We start from the raw sequence: 23,340 nt of genomic DNA, 5'->3' as shown, positions 1-23,340 counted from the left end.
CGCCACTGAAACTGACACAGGCCATCTGATAAGATATAGTCAGTGACCCCGTACCTTTCTGACAGCAAAACACCATCAACGTCACTGCCTATATTGCCCATACAATCAAAGAGGCACAATGCTATTTTTCTAACTTGTATTGTGAATTTAACAGTAGAAAACAGACAGGATGCAATGGAAAAACACAGACAGCTCTTATTTCAGAAAGGTTGATCTGTGGTCATTATACAATAAAAAGTGCTAATGGACGCAAAACACTGCTGCGATGTTGTGCATATGGAATGCAAAGTGTGTGTAGAAAAAATATTTAGTAAATCAACATTATTTTCTATCTTGTATGTGATTTATTAACAAACAGAAACAACATGATCTTTCATTATCATGGTCCTTAGTTGCCTGTCCTGTGACCGATTTTGTTTTTAATTAAACATTTAGTTATTTTAGCATTTTCTTACACCAGCCTAGTCACTCCCTCAGAATCGCACTCCCCCAGTGATCAGCACTTTCAGCACCTCTCCTCCTCATTGTCCATTCTTCTACCTACATTTCTGGAATGTTCCATCAAGGCTGAGCTGATGTGTCATGTTTTGACTGTCATCCTCCTAGTAATAAACCCATGGTATTTTTTCATGTTTATGTATCCATGGCAACAACATTTGCTTCAATTTCATGCTCTCTTCAGAAAAGTATATGTATCCTTCAGGTACTTAAAGTGGTAGTAAGCTCTGCTTAGAGCAAGCTTACCTGTAGGTAAAATGACAAGTATATACCATGGGCCAGATTCTCATATATCCGGCGTATCTGTGCGGCGGAGTAACGTATGTCATTTACGTTACGCCGCCGCAAGTTTTACAGGCAAGTGCTTTATTCACAAAGCACTTGCCTGTAAAGTTGCGCGGCGTAGCGTAAATCACCCGGCGCAAGCCCGCGTAATTCAAATTAGCCGGGTAGGGGGCGTGGAGCATTTAAATTAAGCGCGTCCCCGCGCCGAACGTACTGCGCATGCGCCATTCGGAAAATATCCCAGGGTGCATTGCTCCAAATGACGTCGCAAGGACGTCATTGGTTTCGACGTGAACGTAAATGGCGTCCAGCCCCATTCACGGACGACTTACGCAAACAACTTAAATTTAAAATTTTTGACGCGGGAACAACGGCCATACTTAACATTAAATAAAGTGACAGTGCTTTTGCGCTAATATAGATCCTCAATGTAAAAACCCTAAACAAAATATATAGCAATAGATGCTGCAAAACCTAAAGTGTTTACAATACACAAAATATATAAATGCAATAAAGTGGGGTTCTGCGCACCCTAACACGCAGACATGGTGAAAAAATATATAAATAAAATACCAATCTGTGAAGACGTGGAAGAGAGCAAATAAACGCTCAATAAATCAAGTGCAAAATATAAATAAATAAAAGTCCAACCTTCAAAGTAAAAATAAATTACAATGCAATAAGGATCACCAAGATAGGTCAATAACCGTGATAAAAGTCCAAAGTAGGATGAAAACTATGTAAATGGTGATAATCAAGTGCTAATGTTAATAAAAGCTGCCAGAGAAATGTAACTGATGTGATCTCAAAGCAATCCAATATGAGTGTTGCCAGACGAGTGTAATAATCCCTCCCTGGGCTCCCGGGACTTAACATTGGTTGCCCCTCATATAGCAGGGGCAACTTTACGCGGCGCAAATCTAACGTAAACTGCGTCGACCACGCGTATGTTCGGGAAACGTCGCCTCCCAACGTTTCGTCTACTCTAGACGTGGTCACGTGGTTTCGTCTAGAGTAGACGAAACGTTGGGAGGCGACGTGCTGACGTCACCGCGATTTGAGGACCCCTTCTGACACGCCGGCCGGCTTTCTCTTTCTCTGCTGTTATTTTCATATTCAACTGTAAGTGTTGCTACCCTTTTTTATTAAATATCTTTACGATATCACACCATGTGAGTTCTCTTTCCTCCTCTCACATATCGGACCTGCTGTTCCTCCCGTTCCACCATTGGTTGAGACGCTCCATTGCTACCTACTGTGTATATCCCCTATGCTCTGACTGATCCTGTTGGATCATATGCTCTGGTAAGGGTCAGTGTGTGCACCGGTGGTGGTTGTTTTCATGTTCACACTGTCTGTTGCCAGTCACTGGGGGATGCACCTATGTGTTTTACCTTACACGGATTTACACTATATGAGTTTCTTTTTTCTCTGGTTGCTACATTGATGGATTGGTGACCCCTGGAGGGACCGTTTATACAGACAAGTTCTACTTCAACATACCCAGTGATTTCAGCTTGACTAGGTCCGTTAGGACCTCTCTTTGTGGTAAGGGTCAGCAAGTTGCATTTCCATGTTGGAGCCAGTCTTCTCTCTTTCGTTTCACATTGGGGTGTTATGCTCCGAATTTGATTTCCACTTGGACTATTAATATTTACTTTCACTTAGGTGTACCACACAACATTGATTGACATTGTTCTTTCACACAGCCTTCTGTCCTCTGAAGGCCTTCAATTTATGTCTTTTATAGCGCTACTCCATTTTTTTGTATACTTATATGCTTAAAGTGTTTGTAAATGTTCACGTTTAAAACAAATAAAATAACAAACATGTGGCCCCGAACGCTATCTTCTGGGGCTCCACGGCGGCTCTCGGGGCTCCTCCCTGCAATAAATAACCCCCTCTGGGAAGCTCTCTCCCGGGGGGGGGGGGGGTTACCTTGCGGGCACACTCCTGTGTCATACACTCGGCATCCATAGATAGTAGTGGTTAATAAAACACACCAGTCAGGTCAAGTCATGATGAAATGGTGTATGTCTGAGTAAGCCCCTGACACTAATTTGAATAAAGTCACCCAAGCAAAAAGCTGCAGACCATAGCCAGCACCATTTTCCAGTACCATCAGAATGTGTGAAATTGCGCTGAAAACCGTCACTAGTGTCATTTCACTGAAACTTTGCCCACCATAAATAGCATTAAATCTTGAATTCAATTTTGTCATACTTTGGTTCCCTTTCATGTACTAAACTTGAATGCATCTCATTGAATGCATCTGAGCTTGTTATATTTCCTCCTTCACGCCTCCCCCCCGTGACTTCACCATTAATATAAACAACACAACCATTGGTCCCTCCACACATGCCAAGGTCCTGCATGTAATCCTTGACTCTGACCCCTCCTTCAGCCCCCATATTCAATCACCTTAAGCCTCGTACACACGATAGGTTAACCAGAGGACAACGGTCTGAAGGACCGTTGTCCTAGGTTAACCTATGAAGCTGACTGATGGTCCGTCATGCGTACACACCATCAGTTAAAAAAACGATCGTGTCAGAACGCGGTGACGTAAAACACAACGACGTGCTGAAAAAAACGAAGTTCAATGCTTCCAAGCATGCGTCGACTTGATTCTGAGCATGCATGGATTTTTAACCGATGGTTGTGCGTACTAACGATCGGTTTTGACCTATCGGTTAGCAATCCATCGGTTAAATTTTAAAGCAAGTTGCCATTTTTTTAACCTAAGGTTAAATAACCTATGGGACCCACACACGATCGGTTTGGACCAATGAAAACGGTCCTTCAGACCACTGTCCTCTGGTTAACCTATCGTGTGTACGAGGCCTAAACCTCCGCAACATTTCCAGAATTCGACCTTTCCTGACTAATGACACCACAAAGCAACTTATTCACTCCTTGATTATTTCCCGCCTCGACTACTGCAACTCTCTCCTTAATGGCCTACCCTTAAGCAGGCTACCCCCCTTCAGTCTATTATGAATTCTGCTGCTAGACTAATACACCTTACTAACCGATCCGTGACTGCTGCTCCTCTCTGTCAATCCCTTCACTGGCTTCCTCTACCCCACCGTGTAAAATTCAAAATGATAACCATGACATACGAGACCATTCACAACATCGCCCCCATCTACATCACCAACCACATCTGCAGATATCGCCCAAATCATCCCCTACGCTCCTCCCAGGACTTCCTGCTCTCTAGCTCCCTTGTTACCTCCTCCCATGCTCCACTTCAAGACTTCTCCAGAGCCTCTCCCATCCTCTGGAACTCCCTGCCCTGGTATGTTCGATCAGCCCCTATCCTGTCCACCTTTAGGAGATCCCTGAAAACTCATTCATTAAGGGAAGACTATCCCACACCGACCTAACAATTGTCCCCAGGCTACCCCCATCAAATCATTCTCTGCAGCCATTACCTTTTGTACCACCACCCCCTCCCTTTAGAATGTAAGCTCTACAAGCAGGGCCCTCCTGTACCTTTTGTATTGAACTGTACTGTAATTGTGTTGTCCTCCCTCTACATTGTAAAGCTCTGCGTAAACTGTTGGCGCTATATACATCGTGTATAATAGTAATAATTAAAATACAAAGAGAACTGTGTGCTACTATATGATGGCTGACAATGTTGATTCACTTGGAGCTGTATTCACCAAAATTACAATCAAAATAAATAATTCTATATATGGAAGAAAATTCAGCACACAGATCATATTTGGCAGGTTGGCTGTGCAGATTTTACGGTTGTTTGAAAATAGCCATTTAAGAAATGTCGTTGCTAGGGATTTTATTTGTTTGCAGAGAGAGAAAGACTGAGAAATATATTAACCCAGGTGTAATAACATTGCCTTTCCCTTACTTTGAGTAGTGGTAGCTCTACGTCAGAGTCAGCCTCGAAGTCATACAGAGCAATCGCTGAGAGCTGGGGAGTGTCCGCTCCATCATGCTGATCAAGGGAGATAACCTGCAGGAACAAGCATACAATGGCTGATGCCTTAATACTAGACGGATCACACTTAGCTGATTGTTTAGTTATAGGATATAAAGACAATACGCTATAGAAAACTGGATAATAAATTGCATGTAGCACTCTGTACATACACGCAGAACACTAAAATATTGCAATATCTTAGGTGTGTCAGGGAATCTTCAGCACCTCTAAACATGACCCGATTAGAATTCTAGGTACTAGTTAGGCTGCCCTAAGCCCACTTGAGAGATGGAATCCCATTATAGGGTCTTAGGTCTTTGACAGAGTCAGGTGTTAGGGGTTGCATGACACAATTATATTACAATTCTAGAATACTCTAGTCTATAAAGACAGAATATAATAAACTCATTAAAAGTTCTATTAACATGCTGTATAGGCTCAAAGCAATGTACTAGTCAATGTGCACTGACCAATGCACATTATAACAATACAATTATATCACAAAATCTAGAATGCTGTAATCCACCCTTTTCAACTCTTTTTTATCTATTATGAAGAAACGCTTGAAATGGTGTTTAGGTATCAGAGAACCAATATTAAAAAATATCATATCTACAGATCATTGTTCATCATCCAAACCATATTGGTTGTCAGTAGAGCACCCTAACAATGGTCGTCTGTAGAAAGAATGCCCATTATAGTGGTAGTCAGTCTATTAGTCCTATACAGTGATGGACAAAGGAAAGAATGGTCTTTTACAGATAGCATTGGTGTCAGTGGTGTTTGAGATTTAAAAGGAGAAGTTCCACTGGTCCAATGACGATGGCTTTGCTGAATGACGTCGGTGCCAAAACTTTGCAGGACCATCAGGCAGGAAATCAATCTACTACTGCTCAAGGAACCCTTATCAACATACAGGGAGTGCAGAATTATTAGGCAAGTTGTATTTTTGAGGATTCATTTTATTATTGAACAACAACCATGTTCTCAATGAACCCAAAAAACTCATTAATATCAAAGCTGAATATTTTTGGAAGTAGTTTTTAGTTTGTTTTTAGTTTTAGCTATTTTAGGGGGATATCTGTGTGTGCAGGTGACTATTACTGTGCATAATTATTAGGCAACTTAACAAAAAAAAAATATATACCCATTTAAATTATTTATTTTTACCAGTGAAACCAATATAACATCTCAACATTCACAAATATACATTTCTGACATTCAAAAACAAAACAAAAACAAATCAGTGACCAATATAGCCACCTTTCTTTGCAAGGACACTCAAAAGCCTGCCATCCATGGATTCTGTCAGTGTTTTGATCTGTTCACCATCAACATTGCGTGCAGCAGCAACCACAGCCTCCCAGACACTGTTCAGAGAGGTGTCCTGGTTTCCCTCCTTGTAAATCTCACATTTGATGATGGACCACAGGTTCTCAATGGGGTTCAGATCAGGTGAACAAGGAGGCCATGTCATTAGTTTTTCTTCTTTTATACCCTTTCTTGCCAGCCACGCTGTGGAGTACTTGGATGCGTGTGATGGAGCATTGTCCTGCATGAAAATCATGTTTTTCTTGAAGGATGCAGACTTCTTCCTGTACCACTGCTTGAAGAAGGTGTCTTCCAGAAACTGGCAGTAGGACTGGGAGTTGAGCTTGACTCCATCCTCAATCCGAAAAGGCCCCACAAGCTCATCTTTGATGATACCAGCCCAAACCAGTACTCCACCTCCACCTTGCTGGAGTCGGACTGGAGCTCTCTGCCCTTTACCAATCCAGCCACGGGCCCATCCATCTGGCCCATCAAGACTCACTCTCATTTCATCAGTCCATAAAACCTTAGAAAAATCAGTCTTGAGATATTTCTTGGCCCAGTCTTGACGTTTCAGCTTGTGTGTCTTGTTCAGTGGTCGTCGTCTTTCAGCCTTTCTTACCTTGGCCATGTCTCTGAGTATTGCACACCTTGTGCTTTTGGGCACTCCAGTGATGTTGCAGCTCTGAAATATGGCCAAACTGGTGGCAAGTGGCATCTTGGCAGCTGCACGCTTGACTTTTCTCAGTTCATGGGCAGTTATTTTGCACCTTGGTTTTTCCGCACACTTCTTGCGACCCTGTTGACTATTTTGAATGAAACACTTGATTGTTCGATGATCACGCTTCAGAAGCTTTGCAATTTTAAGAGTGCTGCATCCCTCTGCAAGATATCTCACTATTTTTGACTTTTCTGAGCCTGTCAAGTCCTTCTTTTATCCCATTTTGCCAAAGGAAAGGAAGTTGCCTAATAATTATGCACACCTGATATAGGGTGTTGATGTCATTAGACCACACACCTTCTCATTACAGAGATGCACATCACCTAATATGCTTAATTGGTAGTAGGCTTTCGAGCCTATACAGCTTGGAGTAAGACAACATGCAAAAAGAGGATGATGTGGTCAAAATACTAATTTGCCCAATAATTCTGCACTCCCTGTATGGAGATACTCTAGGGCTCCATAGAACCCAGGCTGAGTCTCTAAACATGATTATGACAAGATTATAATACAATTCTATTAAATTCTATATAAACACAAATCACTACACTACTCAACATGAGCTGACCACTGGACATCATCACCACAATTACAGAATACTATATTCTATAAACAAAGAGTACAACAAAATCGTTATGCAATTCTATATATACACACAAAAGACTCCCCAACATGACTGTCAGGAATCAGCAGCAGAGGTTGCCAAATTTGCAAGGCTACACTCAGGAAACTTGGACCAAACAGTGTACAGTATGCTTTTAAGTGAGATATATTTATAGTGAAACAAAATCCTTCCAAACACCAGAACAAACATGAAAAATTAAAATATAAGTGAATAAAAAAAAAAACAGTGAAAGAATACTGGACTAATAACAAGCAGGGGGATCAAAACTGGGATCAGGAACAAGAGAGAGCAGGTACAAGGCAACAGGATACAGGGTACAATGAACAGGACAGGAGCAGGAACAGGATAACAGGTAGCAGTATCTGGCAGCAAGCAAAGCACTGGAGCCAGAGGCACTTAGTAGGAGAGGACCTAAATACCCTCCCAGCAGCCAGCATCAGGTGGAAACGGATTACTGGGGTCTGCTGGCTGCTAGGAGACACCCGTTGGTGGACACTGGAATTACAACCCACCGCCAAGGGAACCACAGTCCCACTAGTAGATGATCCAGGTCTTGACAGTGACCTAACCAGTGAATATTCAAGCAAAACAATTATAATACCTCTTATATGGGCACAAAACACTGTACTCCGCAACACAACCTGATCACTGGACATAACAATTATGTTATAATTCTAGAATACTTAATTCTATAAACCAAAAAAGATAAAGATCACAATACAAGTGTATTACACTCTATATGGTCGCAAAACACTGCAATAGCCACCATGACCTGATCACTGGACACTAAAATAATACAAATATATTACACTCTATATACACAGAACATGAAATGATTATAATAAAATTCTATCACAGATACAGACCATTACATATTTTATTTGCTGTATCTTTTAATTGGCACTGTAGGTTGGACGATAAAACTTTCACCCAATTACAGCACACCTCCCAACTTTTAGAGATGGGAACGAGGGACACCTATTAGCAAAAGTATGTAGGCATAGGACACACCCTGCCACGCCCCCTTAAAGGAGAATTATACAAACAAATGATTAGCTAAACCCACAAGTGTTTTTTTTTATTTTTTTATCACTACTATTCCTTTATATTGGCTTTTGAAATTTACAGATGCAGCAATTTAGAAATTGGATGAAAGTTTTAGCACTGGGAAACACTTTTTGAAAGATAAAAAGTGCATTTCATATACAGTGGAACCTCGGATTGCGAGTAACGCAGTTAACGAGCGTTTCGCAATACGAGCACTGTATTTTTAAAATTCCTGACTCGGCTTGTGAGTGTTGTCTCGCAAAACAAGCAGGATTCAAGCCAAAGTGCAATACCGCGTTTGGCCTAAGGGTGGGGGGGGGCTGCCGGCGCCGAGCAGAGCGATCGGCGCTGTTCAGAGCGGTTCGGAAATGCTCAGAAAATGTCGGAACTACTCCGTTCCGGAGCCTTTCCGAGTTCAGTCGAGGTGTCCTCGGGCCTTTCCAAGTGATTCCGAGGTTCTCCGGTGCCCCCCCACCTCTGGCCACATGCGGTATTGCATGCCATTGAAGTCAATGTGGAAAAAAATATTTTCATTACCATTGACTTCAATGGGGAAACTAGCTTTGATATGCGAGTACTTTGGATTACGAACATTCTCCTGGAACGGATTATGCTCGTAATTCAAGGTTCCACTGTACAACTATTCAGATGAGACCAAAATGAGGGACAAATGAGGAGGACAGAGGGACATTGTTCCAAATCAGGGACAGTCCCTCGAAATCAGGGACAGTTGGGAGGTATGTTACTGGGCCTCTTGTATCAAAAGTAAAAGTGTCTGTGTTGTCCTTTTACTTTCTGTACTCCAAATTTTACAATGACAGCTGCTATTTAACTAGTTGCTAAAGGCAACACAGCCACTTTCATTGTAGAGCCTTTTGATTCACGAGGCCCAGAATAATCATATCAGCAAGTGTGGTAACAAACCTTGACATAGCTCTCGGGGAACAGGCCTCGTCGCCCTTTTTGTTCTACCAGAAGCCAGTTTTTGTCTACTTGCTTCAAAATGTGGACTGTAGTTCCACGCTGCAATGAGATTTCTCTGTAAAAAGAAAAACAGTAAAAGAAGACTTATATGGGAAATTAGGAAGGAGTCTATGCTTGTCATATCATATATAATAATAATAATAATAATAATAATAATATACAAATAGTCTTGGGCAAATTCACGGCTCAGTCATTTGCACAGTATTCCATAGATCAGAGACTTAAACTTGCCATAAACATCAGACATGCTGCAGGACCATACCTACCATCCGAAGATGTCTTTAGGTCTAGAAGAAACATAAATGCTCAAGACATCCTAGCGTTCATTGTTCTTCTATGAAGTAAAGAGAGGTCATGCAGACACACCTGGATTCTCTTGAAGGAAACAATAGTGATCATTGTTTTCTGACTTGTCCAATTAATATCTTCTCTGTGATCTCCAAGCCCACGAGCCCAGAAAAAGCAGCTTTCCTAGTCCAGCAGGGACACTGACCATACATTGGGTGATATTTGTCTGGTTCCTAAAACACCATTCAAAATTTGGTCAGTGGGTGGCCCTGTTAGCACCACTCCGCCCAACATTGTTCGATTAATGGGTTGGTGGACTGTTGGTGGAACAGCAACTGCATCTAATTAGATGCAGCAACTGTTTGGGTATTTTGACAGCCAGTGATGTGGCAGTCACAACCATATCAAAATATTTGTCTATCTGTACTGTTTAGCATGGATAAAAAAAAAAAAACTATACTAGCGTGGCCTGCTTAATGAGGAAGCTGTACAAACACGAGACAAGAGTTGGGAATAATGGGGGCAAAGGGAGCGGATTGAAGGGGAGTGCAATTCCGACAGCAGAAGGGGAAAGAAGGGACCACACTAGAGAGCTTAAAGGGGTTGTAAAGGTACTTTTTTTTTTGTTAAATAACAAACATACCATACTTACCTCCACTGTGCGGCTCGTTTTGCACAGAGTGGCCATGATCCTCGTCTTCTGGGGTCCCTCTGCGGCTGTCTCGGCTCCTCCCCACAAGAGGTAACCCCCTTCTGGGAAGCACTCTCCCAAGGGGGTTAGATTGCGGGCGCACTCCCTTGATACAGTTGAAGGCCATAGCCGCCGACTGTATGACTCGGCCCTGCCCCCGGTGCGCCGCGTCATTGATTTGATTGACAGCAGCAGGAGCCAAAGGCTGCCCTGCTATCAATCATCCAATGAATGAGCTGAGAAGAGCAGAGAAGCCAGCGCGTTCACGAAGTGGGACTTTCGAGGACTCAGGTAAGTAAATGGGGGGGGGTCGCTAATTGTCGGATGTTTTTTCACCAGAATGCATTAAGGTGAAAAAACAAGTACCTTTACCACCCCTTTAATATTTAAAAGAGAGCTAAGGAAGGGGTAATTAATCATAGAGAAAGAGAGTAAAAAGGAAAGTAGTTAGAGGAAAAAAACACCATCTGCAAGACAAAGGCATAATGAGCTAGTATGCACAGCTCATTATGTAATACTTACCTCATTCACTGCTCGGGCGGCTGACATCTCTCCGGGGTGCTACTTCAGGGTATCGCAGCTCCGGCGATGTGATTGGCCGGAGCCACATGCACGCTGAAGCTGCCAGTCACGGCACGGCCTCCATTAGGAACGGCACGATCACCGTTGCTAAAGTGCGCCTGCACCGTGTGATTTTTGTAAATATCTCCTAAACCGTGGAGGCTTAGGAGATATTTCTAGCACCTACAGGTAAGCCTTAATCTAGGTTTACCTGTAGGTTAAAGTGGTTGTAAAGGGTTTACAACCAATTTCATGCTTCCAGAGGATGTAAAGCTTTCACAAACAGGCAAGAAGTTCCCTTCTATCTATAGAAGATTTTCTTTCTGTCCTTATAATTACCTGAATTTCAGAAAACCCATGTCCAACACATATATCCGGCCTCACTGGAATGGGCATTTTTTTCATGATGCCGCATATATGTGTGACACGGGCCAGGGGCTCACCGAGAGCCTCGTGTCCGGTACTAACTGCTGGTTCTGGGTCAGTCACTGTGAAGCCCACCCCCATGTTTTCTTTCTCTCTGAATGGAGGGTAGAAATACATTGTACTGTATCTCTCTCCTTGCAGAAAGAAAGAAATAAACAAATATGTGTGTAAAAAAAGAAAAAAATAGCTAGATTGAGGTTTGATCTAGGTCAAAGCCTGGGTTAGTGTTTGGGTCAAAGTCAGGGTCAGTATATTTTGATCAGGATTTTTTTAAATCATTTTTTAAATGAGTATCAGTATCAGTGTCAGGTAGTATCAGTGGGGTAGATTCAGGTACGTGCGCTTCTTCTTACGGCGGCGCAGCGTATCGTATTTACGCTACTCCGCCGTAACTTACAGGAGCAAGTTCAGTATTCACAAAGCACTTGCTCCGTAAGTTGCGGCGGCGTAGCGTAAATGGGGCCGGCATAAGCGCGCGTAATTCAAATGTGGAAGGGGGGGCGTGTTTTATGTAAATGTATGATGACCTGACGTGATTGACGTATTGGTTTCGACGTGAACGTAAATTACGTCCAGCCCTATTCGCGAACGACTTACGCAAACAACGTAAATAATTCAAATTTCGAAGCGCGAACGACGTCCATACTTAACATTGGCTGCGCCTCCTAATAGCAGGAGCAACCTTACGCAGAAATAGCATTTACGCAAACGACATAAAAAACTACCGCCGGGCGCACGTACGTTTGTGAATTGGCGTATCTAGGTAATTTGCATATTCTACGCCGAAAACAACGGAAGCGCCCCTAGCGGCCAACGTAATATTGCACACAATTCTACGCCGCCGCATTCAAGTTACGTCGGCGGAGGAAGCCAATTTTTTTTGCGTACCTGCCTTTGAAAATCGGCGTAACGTTACGCGGGCGTGGATTTCAAATTACGGCGGTGTGAATCTACCCCAGTGTGTTTTAGGTAGGATTAAAAAAAAAAAAAAAAGAAGCAAAATGCAAATTATTATTTCTTGGCTGTACTACAGGTACATACAACTAACTAACGTACACATAAGTAGTATCGCTGTGATCGTCGTTAGCAGGAGAATTTATTTTGGATTGCTCTTTGGTGGTAGGTTATGGTAGTATCAAGAAAAATACAGGCAAATTAAAAAAACGAAAAAACATTATTTTTTACTATTTTGGTCCAGTTTTTCTTTGATAATAATAATAATAATAATAATAATAAAAAAATAAAAAATCAGGAGATATTATTACTATTTACCATCAAATGAAAGCCTGATTTGTCGTGAAAAAAAATCAAGGTATAATCCACCTTGATGCACAAAGTAGATGTGATGATACTGTATGTACGGTTGTACTAACCCATGTCAAAGTTGCAAAATTGTGGTTAGGCAATAACATTTATTTTACCCTTAGGTGTGAAGGGGAGTGTAAGTGTGGGCAAATAGATACATTTTTACTTTTTTAAGTAGATTTATGTATTTTTTTAACATTTCTTTAAGAGTTAAAGCAAACAGTTTTTTGGGATAAAGGTTTTACATAAATGAATAAAAGCTGATCATTGTAATCCCCCATTATTATTGTAAATGGAAAAATAGTAGAAAAATAACACATTTACTGTCAAATTATTTACCAGTGTGAAAAATAAAGGAAAAAAGGCCCCCAAAAAAAGCCCAAAAAAACAAAGGCAGCCATTGCAACTGCAGTAAATATTGGTGAACCAATATAAACCATTTATGGTTTTGCATTTAATACCGCTTTAAGTTTTTCAGCAGATAAAACATTGCGTTCGCTATATTTTTCCATTTCAAAGAGGTGTACATCTAATAGACCTCCTCAGGGGCTTGCTTTACACTGCGGCAGTGGTAATTCTAACAATCAAAGAAAGAATTTACAAAACAGCTGCAAGCTCATAGTAATTTGGGCTCATTAGTGCAAATCAGGGTTATTTTTAAACTCACCCAGCAATATTGCTTTTTTTTAAACACCTTATTAACTTAAAGGACACATGCTTCTTTAATTAAAGAAAAAGAAAACGTCTTGTACAATGCCAACATTTAAAGGAAACCCATGTCAGAAAACCTGGAAGTTTCCATTGCTGACCCATCACTCGGAAAAGGCTGATTATCTGACTGTTATGCTGACTACCTGATAGCTACCCAGAGGATGCAGATAAGGACTTGGACTTACAGCATACCTGGAGCTAGGGGTGAGTGTAACAGCCAGGAAACTAGCTCAGCAGTAGAGTTGGGCGAACGGTTTGGGCCGAGCAAAAGTTCAACCTTAATTTGCTGAGCATTCGGTGGATATTGCCCTGCCCAACGCCCTGCAATGCACTGCGGGCTGCACAGTGCATTCTAAGCCCTGATTGGGCGCAGTGAATAGCTGTTTGTTAAGGAGCAGGGCCGGGAGGCTGGCCACAGCATCCTTAACAACTGATGAGTCATCAGTTGTCAATGGGCTTCCCCACTGATAGCTGAATAATAAAAAAAAAACATTGCCGGCAATAAAAAAAAAAAATGAAAAGTAATCCAACCCAATCCATACCAGGCCCCTCGCTAAAATGTAAAAAAAAAAGGCAGACCCTTAACCCGAGCATATAGCCCGGCAGGCCAGGAAAAAGCGGGAGACGCACCCACCCCAAAGCAGCTTGTCCACATGTTGATGGGGACAAGGGCCTCCTCCCGGCAACCCTGGGCGGTGGTTGTGGGGGACTGTGGGTGGGGGGCTTTTTTGAATCTAGAACCCCCCTTTACCAAGGGGCCCCCGGATCATGCCCATTATGAACGAGTAAGAGTTATATAGTACCCCTATCCATTCACAATTTTTTTTTTAAAAAGTAATAAAAACACAGACAATTTTTGACAATACCTTTATTAGAAAATAAAAAAAACAATGTCCCCCGATGCAGATCCATCGTCAAAAACGAGGCTGATGCCACCGATGATCAGAATAAAAATGCTCTACTGTCAACTAAGACAAACCACCGAGTGCCTACTTTGCTGTTTGATAGTGGCACCGCCCCCCCTTGTGACGTCACTAACCTTTTTTAATCTATTTTAGGTCAGCGGCGGCGGTGGCGGCAGCCTCGTGATTGACAATGGATCTACATAGGGGGACACTGTTTTTTATTTTTAAGGAATTGTCAAAAACTGCCTCCTGTTTTTATTTATTTTTACAATATTTTGGTGAATGGATACCCCATACTCATTCACATAGAGGGGGCGGGATCTGGGAGCCTCCAATTGTCAAAGGGGGCTTCCAGATTCCGATAAGCCCCCTGCCCGCAGACCCCTGCAACCACCATCCAGGGATGTCAGGAAGAGGCCCTTGTCCCGTTTGCTCGTCCTCAGCCCCCCTCTCCTGATCTACAAGGCTGCGTGGTCAGATAAGAGTCTGGTATAAATTTTGGGGGGGGCCCACACTGTTTGTTCCCCCATGTGACCAAGAATAATCTCTTCTCTCTTGTGTGACAGCGGTCCAGAAGTAGCCCACCAAAGATTTTCATTGATTAGTACAGTCAAATGGCTGTGCTGACCAATGACTGCTCCCGATTGTGTGTTAATAAGGCATATTGGCTTTGGGGCTGTTAGTGTAGTGTACATTGTATGGATTAAACTCTGTAACAGTAGAGTTACGCTTGAAGGAAACTCTGTTTTATATTTATCACAATTTAAGATAATCATATATTCTATTGCAAATGGCCACTAGATCACTGCTCATAAAATGTCACATACTCACTTTTCTGAATCTGCCACAAAGTCAAACTTTACGATTGCCTGTGCCACAGGGGAGAGAGCCTGCTGAGCAGAGAAAGATTTATCATAATGAAAATAGGACATGTGAGAATTAAAACAGATCTCCAGCCACAACCTTTTTATCACTAGTTTCAGTATTGTCTACCGCTGTCAGGTTTTATTGCGGTTTGTGTCCCCATTTTGGGGGGATTATGGGGAGGATTTAAAAAGGCAAGTAAATGAGAAGAACTGACATCATCCAATCATGTGCAAGCAAAAATTCAGTTTTTCCTTGCATGTGATTGTGTATTCTTTGCAAAGTGAAGGTTTACCTCATTGATTAAGCTCTGGAGCAACTGCACATTGCGAAGTGGACATTCGATTACCCTTTAGGAAATCAACACCTTAAAGGAAAAGTCCAGTCTGAGCTTGTCTGGCTGGGCTTCTCCTAAGGGTCACAGGAGTGGAATTCATTTTGAACTCCTGTGACCCGTTTTCAACAGAGAGCGGACTGGAGTCTGCTCTCTGCTGACGTCACTGGAATCAATTCAGGCACGGGCACAGCGTCATTACGACAATGGAAGTTGGGATCTGCCAGGTGCCTGGACTGATACCTGTCTCAGCCTCTCAGCGAATCCACGGAGATCCTGAGACGGCCACTCCCTGCCCCTCCAAAGCTCAGTACTCCAGTGAGCATGGAGGAAGCAGAGAGCTGCTGGTTGACAGTCAGCAGCTCTCTGCTCGGGGAGGTGAGAGAACCAAGCCATCGGCGATGTTAGATCCCTCGGTTCTCAGTGCAGAGGCGCCGGGGAACAGATGCAGCATCAGACCGATGCTGCATCCACCTAGGTAAGTATGATGTCGGAAAAAAAAAAAACCCCCATACTTCTCTTTTAATCTGACTTTCTACCATAATGACCATTGCCATTGGAGCAACGAGTGGAATTCTGAAATTTTACAGTTGTCAGGGGAACGGAGGTAGAGTAGAAATCTTTTTAGGTAGTTTTGTTGTAGTTTAAGCTCACTTGTTTTTAATCAAATTATTTTTACTATAAATACAAAATGTGTTTTACAAATGGACATTTACCAAAAGATAAAGGATTCCCAGAACACTATGGATTAGCTAAAGAGACAGCACATCAGAGAAGCTTGCTTGCTTTGAGACTCTGTCTGATTAAAGTCGACTGATAAGGTAGTCACGTGCGTCATTGAGTTCTGAGAACACTTCTTTTAGTACATCCAAGACTGATATAATGCCAATAATGTGAAAGCACTGTAAAGCCTAATAATTAAATGAATACCCACTCTGTGCTCTTACTATTGTATTAGAAGAAAGAAATGTGTGCTAGTTAGTGAATTAATCCCGCAGCTGCAGTATACACCCCAAACCTATATAACAGAATATGCAGAAACTATAAAAATCACAGGAATCTACCTTGCTGCACTGTAAAGCCTGTGCCTGCAATCTTCAAAATAATTTAAAGCAGTTCCCATGCATACATGCCAGTTTCATTATGCTGCAGGGAAGGACTATTTCTCTCTGAATGGAAGCAGTAGTCTCTATGTCGAGGTCTGACGTCTAGAGCTCTCCAACCAGCGGTAGGCATGAGCTCTACTGATTTGCATAGCTTTAGGTATGACTCAGCAAGAGGTTAGTCAGACGGACCTCTGCAGAGAAACCACTGCTTCCACACAGATAACTAGAGTCCTTCATAGAAGCATGCTGGCAGTTGACAGGCTTTTCTACTTTATAAAGCAGGGGTCTCCAAACTTTCTAAACAAAGGGCTAGTTTACAGTCCTTCAAACTTCAGGGGGGCGGACTGTAGCCAGTAGGAGAAGAAAATGTCCTGCCATCAGTAGAAGTAAATAATGCCCCGTCATTGGTATTAGGAGGGGAAATAGTGTTCCATTATTGGTATTAGGGGGAATAATAGTGCCCCATTATTGGTATGAATTGGAGGAATACTGCTCCATCATTTCTATCAGTGGAAGCAATAGTGCCCCATCCTTGGCATCAGTGAGAGGAATAGTGCTACATCATCGATTTCACTGGGTGGAATAGTGACCCATTGTTGGAGTCAGTCGGAGGAGTAATACCCATCATTGGTATCAGTGGGAGGAATAGTGTCCCATCATTAGTGTCAGTGGGAGGAATAGTGCTTCATCATTTGTATCAATGGGAGGAATAGTGTCCCATTGTTGGTGTCAGTGGGAGTATTAGTGCTCCATCTTTGGTATCAATTGGAGGAATAGTGCCCCATTGTGGGCGTCAGTGGTAGTAATCTTTGGTATCAATGGGAGGAATAGTGCTTCACCATTGCCTTTGCCATACAGGCCAGATAAAAGCAAGCAAAGGGCCACATCTGGCGCCAGGGCCACAGTTTGGAGAACACTGTTTTAAAGGAAACAAGCACACCTTTTTAAGGCACCCAATATATATATATATATATATATATATATATATATATATATATATATATATATACACACACACGGGGTACAGAACAGTAATCTAATATGAACCTGGCTTATAGTCAGATTTTGGCATTGTAATGTTCTGAAATATCACCCAGCAAGTGTTGGCATAAATCTGTGATTAGCAACTCTGGCAGTTTAATGTTACAGCTCAATATAGAAATATAGAACTGTTTTCTACGAGCCAACGTCACAGAATCCAATGCCTGCATTTTTTATTGGGATTTAATAATGGTATTTGGATGGAAGTGGCTATGAATAGTTGATTATAAGCTGGTAGGGATAAAAATACTTAAGTGGCACCGCATTCCTCACACCGCCACCATCTATAGTTAGGTCAGTAGCTTAGGACAATGACAGATGGGCGATTGTTGTAACACGTTTAACTGGAAGGACAGAATTGATAAAGTAACACCTGCTGTCACATTTGTCACAGAGTAATCCACTGGTATGATGCCAGGTGATCAACGTGCACTTCTTCCTAGAGCCTGCCCTATGTGTTCTTCTTGGAAAGGAAATGATATGCAGGGGTGGCTCTAGGCTTTGTGAGGCCTTAGGCAAAACTTGACATGGGGCCCCACTCACACTCATGGTGGGAAAAATAATTCAAGAACAAGAGCCTCTTCCCCACAACCCTGGCCGGTGGTTTTGGGGGGCCTATGGGCAGGGGGCTTATCAGGATCTGGTAGCCCCCTTTAACAAAGTGGCCCTCAGATCCTGCTCTTTAATAACTAAGGGTCTTGGGGCCACCTGGTGAACCCGCCCCTGGTGACGTCATTGACTGAGGGCATGCTGGGTCATTGACGTCATCAATATTTACTGGTTGTGGGGGACTCTGGCCAGGGCTCTTAACGCCACCTGAGCACATCAGCGTTAAGGTCCCATGTCCCTCAAAACTGGGGTAATGCATTGGGTAAGTTAGGTGGCCACAAGGCCCCTGTGAGTGTGAGGCCTTAGGCGACCGCCTAATTAAAGAGCCGCCTCTGATGATATGTAGTTCATTAATAAGCTCCACCACCCCGTCTGACAGATGGTCATGTTGTCCTTTAATTAAGTATAATTTATTTTTTTAATGCAGTGCTAAATTGCTCCTTTTACCATGTCCTTACACTACAGTGCACTATGCCACCCACCTGATTGTCCTCTGTGTCACTTCTGATGTTCTGAGCTGCACTGTTCTGTGTACTATGTAAGTTTGACTCGGCTCTGCCATCTGCTGGAAATAACATGATATAGTTACAGTATGAAGATAGCATTGAAAACGTATTGCTTCATCCATTCCTCTGGTGGTGCATAAATAAAGTGACATGTTTTTTTTTTTAAATCACGAAAAACTCTATTGAAATAAAAAAAAGACACAGCAATTCCAGAACAGATCAGTATCCACAGCCAAAGCTAGCAGTTCCATGTACAGAATCAAAATCATTCAATGGTACAGACTGGGTATGTTGTGTCCTAACAGAGACCAGCAACTTATCAAAAATCATCCTAGCGGCACAATAAATCAAAGACATTATACAACAGAGGAACCGTCTATTTTCCAGCCTCTAGGCTGAATTCAATAGCCAATGAAGTATACTTTAACCCATCAAGAACCTATCCAAGATTAGGTCAAGCGTGTCCAACCATGGGCCCCGGAGGTTATCATATTTTCAAGGGCATCCCCTGTGTTGGTATATGTACTTCTTCACCTTGAGAGTTTCTCCCATACACTGGAAACATTCTTTATAGGAAGGGGAACCAGGGGATTTCTTTCTCATGCCTTAAAATGACTCTCTGGGCTTCAAAAAGGGCTCAAGCCACAATCCACTGCTTCTCTGATGGGGGTCATTGAGCATGCCCAATAGCTTCATCCATTCCTCTGGTGCAGCATAAATAAAGTGACAGATTTTTTCCCGCAAAGCAGGGAATGAAATTAATTACTTCCCTTAGTGAAAGCACCACACATAATGCACACCATGGGTGCTCAATCTGTGGCCCTCCAGCTGTTGTGGAACTACAAGTTCCATGAGGCATTGCTAGGCTGACGGTTAGAAGCTTGACTCCCAAAGGCTGAGGCATGATTTGACTTGTAGTTCCCCAGCAGCTGGAGGGCCACAGGTTGAGCACCCATGGTGTACACAAACACTAGCTACGCACACATTTAACCCCTTGATCGCCCTAGGTGTTTAACCCCTTTAACTTGCGCAAACCAATCAATATATGCTGATTGGGATTTTTTACCAAAAGATATGTACCAAAATATGTATTGGCCTAAAATTGTGAAGACATTCTTTTTTTTTATTGGATCTGTTTTATAGCAGCAATGTAAAAATACAGTTGTTTTTTTTTTCAAAATTGTCAGTCTTTTTTCGTTGCATAGTGCACCACAGCAAATTGTGGATGTGGCTATATTGCAGCCAGTAACTGTTACTAACTGTCAGCAGAGCCTAAAGGGGTATTGGTAAATAAAACCTGTGCCTATGCTGCTATAGAATAAGGGAGCATAAAGCATAGAGCTCCGGGGTCAGGATTACATAATGCATGGACTGCAGGGCTGAGGAGTAAATAAACACCCTGGGCTAGATTCACATAGATTAGCGGATCTTTAGATCCGCGTAAGGCCCCATACACACAATTGAATTTATCCGCGAATACGGTCCAGCGGAAATGAAATCCGTGCCGAAATCCTCTGGCGATGACGTGTCGCGCCGTCGCCGCGATTATGACGCGGCGACGTGCGCGACGCTGTCATATAAGGAATTCCACGCAGGCGTCGAATCATTACGACGCATGCGGGGGATCCCTTCGGACGGATGGATCCGGTGAGTCTATACAGACCAGCGGATCCATCCGTTGGGATGGACTCCAGCAGATGGATTTGTTCTGCATGTCAGCGAATATTCGATCTGCTGGAATCCATCCCAGGGGAGAAATATCCGCGGAAACAGATCCGCTGGCGTGTACACACCATAGGATCTATCCGCTGAAACCCATTCGCTGGGATTTTTCAGCGGATGGATTCTATCGTGTGTACGGGGCCTAATCTATGTGATTTACGATCCGCCGGTGCAATTTATCGAGGCCAGTGCAGTATTCACAAAGCACTTACCTCGAAAATTGCACCGTCGGATCGTAACTCCCCCGGCGGAATTCAAATTCCGCGGCTAGGGGGAGTGTACAATTTAAATCAGGCGCCGATTTAACTGCGCATGCGCCGCCGGCGAAATTTCCCAGTGCGCATGCTCCAAATGACGTCGCTAGGACGTCATTGTTTTCGGCGGCTACGTAAATTCCGGCCATCCGTATTCCTGATCGACTTACACAAACAACGTAAAAATTTGAATCTCGGCGCTGGAACGACGGCCATACTTAACATTAGCTACCCCTCATATAGCAGGGGTAACTATCCGCCGGAAAAAGCCGAACGAAAACGACGTACAAAAAAAAGCGACGGGCGGGCGTTCGGTCTTGAATCGGCGGTTCTCCTCATTTGCATATCCGACGCGTAAAAAAACAGCGACGACACCTAGCGGCCAGCGGTAGATTGCAGCCTAAGATCCGACGGTGTAAGTCACTTACACCAGTCGGATCTAAGGGAGATCTATGCGGAACTGATTCTTATGAATCAGTCGCATAGATCCGACCGTCGGATCTCAGAGATACGACGGCGGATCAGGAGATCCGCCGTCGTATCTCTTCATGAATCTGGCCCACGGAGTGCAGGGATAAGGCGTAAAAAAAACTAAGGCCGCGTACAAACGACCGGTTCATCCGATGAGAATGGTCCGACGGACCGTTTTCATCGGTCCACCGCTGAAGTGGCCTGATGGTCTGATGTGCGTACACACCATCAGTTCAAAATCCGATCGGGTCAGAATGCGGTGATGTAAAACACACATCGTGCTGAAAAAAACGAAGTTCAATGCTTCCAAGCATGCGTCGACTTGATTCTGAGCATGCGCGGGTCTTGAACCGATGCTTTTGTGTACTAACCATCGGTTTGGACCGATCGGTCAGCGGTCCATCAGTTCGATTTTAAAGCAAGTTTAAAAATTTTGGTCTGAAGGACAACAGACCGATGGGCCGTACACACGGTCGGTTTGGACCGATGAAACTGAACTTCGGTCCATTCTCATCGGTTTTGACCGACCGTGTGTACGGGGCCTAAGTCAACACAGACTGCAGGGGTTAGGAGTAGATAAACTAATAGTGCAGGGGTAGAAATAATTAAACACAGAGTATAGGGGTCAGGAGAAAATAAAACAGAATGCAGGGGTCAGAATTATGTAACACACATAGGGGTTAGGAGTAAGAAACACGCATAGTTCAGGGGTTAGGTTAGGAGTAAGTAACACACAAGGGCCCAAAATCACAGAGAGCAAGGCGCACATTACACCGTCGTAGAGTAACCACCGTACGCTACGCCAACGCAAGGCAAAGAGAGGCAAGCATTACATTCAGCAAGCTATGGCTCCCAACGCTGCGCCGCGCGGCGTGGGTTTCGAAGGTGTACGTCGGCGTAGGTGGAAGTGGGCGTGAACCCATGCAAATGAGGTGTGACCCCATGCAAATGATGGGCCGAGCGCCAGACAGGTATGTATCACGAACTGAGCATGCGCTGTGACGCGGACGCACCCCCATGCGCCTGCTCACAACCACGCCGGCAAAACTGCATACGCTACGCCGGATCACGGCGTACGCCGTGAACATAACGTACGCCCAGCCAGACACACGTCCAACGCACAATATGCATGTCTGTTGCTGGGTTGCACCTCCTTTATGGGAAATAACTTTACTCCGGACGTACAACTTACGCGCATCTCGCGTAGCATGCGCCGGGTACATGCACGTTCGTGAATCGCTGTATTTCCCTCATTTGCATATTTGAATGGCTAAACAATGGGAGCGGCACCATGCGTCCAGCCTAAATGTGCGCCCACCCTACGCCGGCAAGTTACGTTGGCGGGGTGAAGCCTTTTTTTAGGCGCATATTAGTTTGTGGGTCTGGCGCACAGATACGTCGGCGTAACTTGTTATACGTCGGCGTAAGTGCTTTGTGAATCTGGGCCATAGTTCCTAACCCAAGTGGTTTGATACAGGTTCATAGAAGGCTTGCGTAAGGGATTTGCAAGCATTAAATATTGGACACCAGTGGAGACAAGCTCTGGAGGTCCATAAGTATAGAATAACAATAATTTCTCGATATACAGTGAGCGGACCACACCTGTAAGACATTTTTATAAACAGCTGTCTTACCTTCCCTGTATGAAGATCTCCGTAATATAACCTCCTGTAGAGATAGAGGACTGTTAGTGGGCACATTGTACATCTGTTACTAGTACTATATACTGTATCACTTTTCTGTTTCACAACTGTATTCATTATTAACACATTCTCCTTAATTACAGAAAATATTTACCAAGTACCCCTTGATGTGTGTTATTTTTTCTAAAAATATATATTTTTTATGTTTTTTAGTTAGATAAATCTAAAATACTGAATAATTGTGTATTTTTTTTTATAGTCAGCTACATTTCACATGCTTACCTGTCTATTCTATTCTGCTTTGGTTAAAAAAAACTCTTGTTCACAGGGGTCAATAGCTCAAACTGACACACACAGCTAAATAAGTCAAAGCAGTGACTCCTCTTCCATCTTGCTATGTACAGAGGACTCCATATCAATCAGAGGTATGCCGACTGAAGACAAACAGCTTCTGCTTTCTCTTTAGAAATCCCTTAGTGCTCT

The 23,340-nt window shown here is 43.2% G+C and overlaps 1 protein-coding gene across 1 annotated transcript in view; it reads right to left on the bottom strand.

Annotated features, from left to right (window-relative positions):
• SORBS3 (sorbin and SH3 domain containing 3) overlaps nucleotides 1-23,340 on the bottom strand; it is a 66,424-nt gene that overhangs the window by 15,727 nt on the left and 27,357 nt on the right. The window contains exons 8-12 of the mRNA XM_040346163.1: nucleotides 22,849-22,882; nucleotides 18,744-18,826; nucleotides 15,139-15,200; nucleotides 9,361-9,475; nucleotides 4,661-4,765 (exon numbers count right to left, since the gene is read on the bottom strand). Coding sequence (XP_040202097.1) covers nucleotides 4,661-4,765; nucleotides 9,361-9,475; nucleotides 15,139-15,200; nucleotides 18,744-18,826; nucleotides 22,849-22,882 — 399 coding nt within the window. The remainder of the gene's footprint in view (nucleotides 1-4,660; nucleotides 4,766-9,360; nucleotides 9,476-15,138; nucleotides 15,201-18,743; nucleotides 18,827-22,848; nucleotides 22,883-23,340) is intronic.

This window comes from Rana temporaria, chromosome 3 (assembly GCF_905171775.1).
Source record: "Rana temporaria chromosome 3, aRanTem1.1, whole genome shotgun sequence".
Taxonomy (NCBI): domain Eukaryota; kingdom Metazoa; phylum Chordata; class Amphibia; order Anura; family Ranidae; genus Rana; species Rana temporaria.
This window is presented reverse-complemented; position numbering and strand designations above follow the sequence as displayed.